The 7,102-nt window shown below is 35.3% G+C and overlaps 1 protein-coding gene across 1 annotated transcript; it reads right to left on the bottom strand.

Annotated features, from left to right (window-relative positions):
* Window positions 1–1,480: 1,480 nt before the first annotated feature.
* On the bottom strand, window positions 1,481–4,032 carry LOC110925099 (stress response protein nst1-like). Its single transcript, XM_022169066.1, has 2 exons — window positions 3,403–4,032; window positions 1,481–1,567 (listed from the first exon to the last, which is right to left on the bottom strand). Exons 1-2 carry the CDS (start codon window positions 4,030–4,032, stop codon window positions 1,481–1,483), a joined length of 717 nt encoding a protein of 238 aa, XP_022024758.1.
* Between the last annotated feature and the right edge of the window lie 3,070 nt (window positions 4,033–7,102).

Raw genomic sequence — 7,102 nt, 5'->3', positions numbered from 1 at the left:
CAAATTAATGACCTTGGAGATATCACAAACTGTTTTTGATTTTTGATTAAAAATTTCAAGTCTCAAATTAATGAACTTGTTTATTTTCAGAAACACGATCAACATACTTAGATTTTGAAACTTAGCATTCAGACATCGGTTGTCGAAAATAAAGCAGAAATCAAAATCTTTTTGTATTCTCTGAAATATAAAGCAATAAAGAAATATTTACAAAATATTTACAGACAATATATTTGTTTGAGTTCGTGTCAGAGGATCATATCAGTTTATGACAAATCACTAGTACCGTTGAGCTTTAAACACTTTCAGTTCTAAACAATTCACTTAGATTGTCAGTATACTGATCCACTTAAATTTTCACACAAAGTTCAACTGTTTCGAGATACGAGATTAGTGTTTTAAGGATTTAAACTTATTCACGTGTACCACCTCAGAATATACTCCCGTATCCAGATCCCAATATTCAGTCTTACAGGTGAGTATACCTAAATGATATTTGTAAGGGGTTAGATGCGAAACTGTGATAGCTCAGGTCAGAACTTCCGTTCAGCAGAGAGATGACGGTTCGAATTTAGGTGTGTTCCCTTTAGAGAATCTTTTCTTCAACAGCACATGATTAGCATTTTTCAATGTTTCATCATTTTTTATGCTGAGGGCGATGCTATATTTCAAGCAAGCAGAAAGTATTATACGGGGACTAGGCTATTGCATCCGCAAAATCAGAAGTCCCGGGATAATACCCCATATATCACTAAGCATAAAGACCTAGTATCTCAGAAAGAGGGGTCTTTCAAACAAGATTTCAGGGGTTACCTATATATCCGAGAGATGTTCCCCACGAAATAAGTAAGTTTGATATTTAGGTTTATATCTCGAAAAAAATCTACTAAGCGTGTAAAAATCTACTGGCATATCATCAGTGAGACCGTTTATCACATTTAAACATTCCATTTCTTTAGCGTACTGTGATTGTCTACTGATGTACTATCATTTCCTCTTTTTACACAAAAAAACTCATTTTTGAATTTTATCATGTTTTTGAATTTTTTAAATTTTCTAATGTTTTTGGATTTTCTGAAATTTTCTTACTCCCCCTAAAATTTAAAACATTTAAAGAAAATTTGACAACCGGATACTGATAGCTTTGTCTCGCCATCCATATTCTGCCTCTCATGCACTGATTTGCAGAAAATATAATGTACCCCCATGATTTACAACACATTGATTTTTTACAGTTTGAAAAACGTTTTTCAATATTGTGAAAGTAATCATGTTGTTCTGCATTGAAGGTTTCGGCATATTCAATCAACATATTTTTTTGAATTTTTAGAATTTTTGACAAATTTAAAAAACAAACATATTTTAGGTTTTTCAAGATTTCAAAATAAAAACATATTTTTGGTTTTTTTAAATTTATTTCAATTTTTAGGATTTTTGAAATATGGTTTATTTATGTACAGACGACAAACAAACTCCCTGTTTAACCGTCGCAGGGACCAGCAGCCTCCTCCTTGCGTGCCAGGCTACCCCGACATTCTTCTTGTTGACATTCAGATTTCTTGAGCACCTGCACGTTCAACTATTCAGTCACTTGAACAATTTAGCCCAGGTCTGTTTGACCTTAGGCATTTCAACACAATATGCTTCATTCAACTTTGGAAAATCTTTGTCGTTTTGTACAAAGACTTTTTCAACTCTAGCATCATTTACCGAAGTCACTTGTTTCTTAACACTCCATGTTTGACCTTTAGGAGTACCTCGTTTGTAAAAATGTGACTCTTTTTGAACATTTTGAATTTGAACAACAACTTTTGGTTTCCAAAACTGGTTTGGTTTTGTTGCATCAACAGTTGTTTTCCAACCTTGTGTTGTTCAAAATTTAGGTGTCACTGGTTTCCATGTTTGTTGTGAGTCAGCCTTTGACATTTTAGGCTTCCAAGTTTGCTTTGAATCAAACTTGGTTGACTTTTGAGTCACAACATCAGATTTCTGTTTTTGAACGTAAACCGACTTCTTTTTCGTTTCAACATCAACAGGTTTCAGATTTGGACACTTGCGTGAAAGATGTCATGTTTGATCACATTTAAAGCATGTTCTCTTTGAGACATCTTTGACCTGTTGTTGTTGATTTTTCTTTTGAGCAAGAAACTCTTCATTAGACTGTCATCTAAATTGGAGTTCTTTCTCTTCTTCTGAACTTGTTCCATGAACAAAATTCATCTTTGTCTGATAATTTGGAGTTTCATTTTTATTCCAATTTTGTTTCTTTTTATAACCCAACCCAGCCTTCATGTTTTTCTTCTTGACATCAGGTTTGTTATAAAAAGTTTTGTGACCTTTTCCAATAAATTTTGGAATTTCAGACTTTTCAATCTCAACCATTTTTAAAACTTTGTCAATCTTTTCTGAAATCACATTCTGAATCGGAAATACAATATCTAAGAATAATTTGTCCGATCCAATCATGGAATAAACCAATCCTTTTGAATCATCATTCAAATCTTTCTTAGATTTTGAGTTTTTCAGATATTCTTCATGAAAACTTCCTTCATTTCCATCCTGTGATTCAGATTTACCTTTTTCAACAGACTCTTCTTTCAACACACTTTCAACGACCTTACCTACCACCTCTGAATCACTTGAATCATCAGATTTGGAATAGGTTACGTCAATATTATCTGGCAATTGATCGACCATGTTGAAAGCTTTTTCGACCTTTTCATCATCATAAAATGCAAACTTTTCCGGTGGTGGAACTTGATGATACTCAGAACCAATGCCCTTTTTGTTTTTCTCAGAACCATCATCACCCGGTTTTATGTTGAAAATTCTTTCAAGCACATATGATGACGCATGATAACTATGTAACTTGTTGTTATCCTGTTCTAAATCAGCAATCTGACGCTTTAGCTTAGCAACATCCTCAGTGTAAGAATTTACAACTTGTTGCTTTATTGAATACTGTCGCTTAAGCGTATCAGATGTTTCAGAACAGTATTTCAATCTGGATTGAATAAGTTTCATTTGACTCTTCACATTTTCATATGACTCTTTTGTAATGTGATATGCCAATTTTATTGAATCATATTCTTTTTTCATTTCTTGACAAGCATTTTCTTTTTGTAAACATTCATCTGTCATTTTCGAAACCTTTTCTTTCAAAATCTCATTTTCTTTTTCTAACTTTTTACATTTTTCTGAAAGTTTTTCATCATTGTCTTTCAAAGCCTTTTTATTTTCTAGCATTTCTTTGCATTTATTTTTGAAAACTTCTTCGATTTTATTGAATTCAAGATCTCTTGTTCTGAATTTTATGTCTTTTTCAGTACAAGCACTGCACGTTTCCATGCATTTCTTGCACTGTTCAACAGTTTCAGTCAAGATGTTAGAATCAGAATTTACCTCAGTGATCGGCACCTTGGTGTTTGCTTCTGTTTTTGTCTGATCAGCTTCTTTCTGCTGTTTCTCATCAACAACATTACCAGCAACATCTGTTGAACTTTCAACCTTCACTTCTATCGAACTTTCCTTCTCCTTCTTGACTTCTTCAACTTGCTGTTTTTCAGTAACAGCTTCTTTCTCAACAACCTTCTCTTTAGCTTTCTCAACTCCATCTTTCATTTTTTCTTCAACCTTGACCTCCTCAGCAGCTTTCTTCAAATCATCAACCAGATTCTCAATGTTCTTCTTCATTCTTTCTTCATTCCTCTTCCTCAATTTTGTTGTCATAGCATCCCTGATGATTTTATCCAGCCTTTTCACATATGTCTTGTCTTTTACAACATTGGAATAATATTCGTCGGATCGAGGAACTACAAGAAGAACATCATCATGAACTATATCTCTCCTGGGAACAACAGGTTCACCTTCTCTGTTGACATAACATTCTCGGTTCTTGTCCCATCTTTTGTTTCTAACAGCATTTTCATACTCTTCCTGCATTTTCTCCATTCTGCATCCAACAATGAATCTTTCTCTTTCGGTTTTCTCTTTCAAAATCTCTTCTCGGGATCTCACTTTTATTTCAGCCATGATTTTATTTCCTCGATATTCACACCTCGTAAATCACAACACAAGAAACAATCAAATAACAATGATCAGTTACAACAAAAATATCAAAAACTTGGATCGGACGAGGTGCTGGTCGATCGGACAGGGTGATGGTCGATCGGACAGAGTGCTGTTCGATCGGACAGGGTGTTGTTCGATCGGTCAGGGGTGCTGATCGATCGGACGGGAAAGCTGTTCAAGGTGTCGGTCGATCGGACGGAAAGCTGGTCGATCGAACGGGTATTCGATCAAGTGAGTCAATGAAAGTCAACTTGTTGTCCGATCGGGTGGTAAAGCTGTCCGATCGGCTGGGATTGTATCTTGAATCGGTTGGTTGTCCGTTCGACCCTCTGTTCGATCGGTTGACACTACACGCCAAAACTCTTAGTCGATCGGCTGACTATGCTTTGAAACGGGTGAAAATCCAAACAACCCACTGATCGATCAAAATCACTACACGACAAATATGTTGTCCAATCAAGTAACCTGTTGACTCTTTGACCACAACCAATAAACTTTGAATTTCAAATCATACTCACATGTAAATTATTTATTGTCCGACAAACAATTGTGATATCAAAATGTGATTGGACCCTTTATAACTAGTGGGCCGGTGCAATTAATGGATCGGGCCGATATTATTATGTTTTTTATTTAAAGATCTGCAATAGCATGTGACTTTTAATCAAAGGTAAAATCCTATTGGACCTAAATCCCACTTAGCCAACAATCTTACCTTTCAACTCAAATTGATTCATTACATGCAATCTGAATCAAAACAAATGGCCGACAATTTTAATTCAAAACTCAATTTCATTGGGCCGTTAATATGTTTTTAAATTGGGCTTACAAACTTCTGATGTAATCACGTGAACTGTAGAGTTGCACCGAATTGTAATAAATGAATCACTTAGATTGGACCTTACTAACATGTAATTGAATCAAGGATCACATGAACTACTGACAACAATGATGAGTGCTTCACATGTAGAGTGTCAACATGAAATCAAATTTAATATTGATGGCCGACAATAACAATGCAATGCACGAATTTGATTGAGCCGTTCAATTTTAAGCACATGCGCCGATCTATGAATACATGAAATCACGTGATGTAATAAACGGTTCTGAACGATTGACTGAATATGTTGACTTTAATGATAAGTATTGCTAACCGATTGGTTGGAAATGTCGGTCGATCGAACAGGAATGCTAGCCGATCGGCTGGCTTGTTCGATCGGTCAGGTTGAAGTCAAAGTATTAAATGCTATGAAAGGTGATGCAGTGGAACGAACAGGCTGTTCAATCGAACAGCGTGTTCGATCGGTCAGTAGTCAACATGGTCAAACAACTTAATGAAGTGTGGTGTAATGGAACGGTTAGGCTGTTCGATCGAACAACTTGTTCGATCAAGTAATCTCTAATGCTGTTCGATCGAACAACATGCATGAACAACCATGAAACACATTTCAGCTAAGTCGGTCAGAAAATCTCAGATTTCTCCCAAACGGCTTGGAATTTTGACCTGAAAATTTGTAGGGTTGTAGATCAGATAATTTCGCACAACATATCCAAAAATCAGCAATTTTTAACCGTTAAAACTCGTTTAATTTGGCGATTTTCAGTTAAAAACGTGAAGAAATGTAAGAGTGAAGATATTTGACAAATCTGAATGAAATTCGGATCTGATTATGATGATTTTCCATGCGTAATCGTGCGTTTGATCCGTGCAATCGAGCTCCTGCTCTGATACCACTTGTTAGGACCGGTTTTGACTCCGAAACGATTGCGAACCGAACGTGTAACGTGCGGAATCCGTACACGAACGTGACCGAACACACGAGACGTAATTATAACCGTAATTCTATAATCAGATCTGAAATTGTACAACACCTGAATCACAAACACGAGCTTTCTCTCTCTAGCTCTAGATCTCCTAAGCTCCAAATGTGCAAAAGTTGCAAAAGTCTTAAATCTAACACCTTAGACTCCTATTTATAGGCCAAGGGGATTAATGAGATTTCTCATTAATTACATAAATGCCACCTTGCCTTTTACTAAAATATTACACTATAAGCACTTGAATTCTTCTGTTTCTGCTACGAATGGAAATGACGGAGGCGATAGACATAAATGCACCAACAGTTTGAGGAGAAAGAGTCTAAGCCTTCGAGTGACTTGTTGGTGAGACTCTTTTTTTTATATCATGAATTACTTTTTTTTTAAAAACTTAGTGTTAGTATCTTTTTGTATAAAAAAAACTGAATTTATTAGTTTGAGCAGAATGGGTCGGTGAAGAAACTGAAGGGTTGAAGCCTAGAGAAGGAGAAATCAAAAAGAAGGGTGTATTGGGATTCTTAAAAAAGTAACTAAATACGGAGGAGGTTTTCAATTGTTATTATTATTAACAAATGCAAAGAGAAATGGAAGAAAGGAGGAGGTTGGAGGAGGAAGAAACAAGGATGAGAATGTTTAAAGCACAACCGATATTGAAAGAGTAAGACAAACACAACTACTTTTAACGATAAAAACTTCTGTTATGATGTTAAATCAGCCTAGATTATGTTGATATGTGGTCATTTTGTCATTTGCAAGGATCTCATTCCGGTTACTAAAAAAGTTCGCATACCTCTAACGGAAGTTCAGGAATTTGATTTGCATGTCGAACACCAAGCTACGGATAGAGCAGAATTTGACAAAAAATTCAAAGAGAAAGAGATGATGTATAAAAGATACTGAGATGAAGCTGAACATGCCAAAATGCTATTTATAATTCAACGTTTTTTTAATGCTTTAAATTCAAGAAAATTAAGTAACTAAATTGGCTGTGATTTTTATCATGTATATGGAGGATGAGAAAGCTTTGACACAACAAGCTTTGACACAACTAATGACTTTGGTGCCTGATGCAAGGCCGGTGCCTAATTTTAGCAAGTCATTTTTGTTGTGAAAGTAAGGATGCTTTTATGTTTAATGTTTTGGAATGTTTATATGAATAGGTCAGCAAATGTCTATTTTTAAAGTATTGGTATTCTCACTTTAGAAAGATGCA

Source organism: Helianthus annuus, chromosome 17 (genome assembly GCF_002127325.2).
Source record: "Helianthus annuus cultivar XRQ/B chromosome 17, HanXRQr2.0-SUNRISE, whole genome shotgun sequence".
Lineage (NCBI taxonomy): Eukaryota > Viridiplantae > Streptophyta > Magnoliopsida > Asterales > Asteraceae > Helianthus > Helianthus annuus.
The sequence above is the reverse complement of the archived record's forward strand: the minus strand, read 5'-3'. Positions and strand labels throughout refer to the sequence as shown.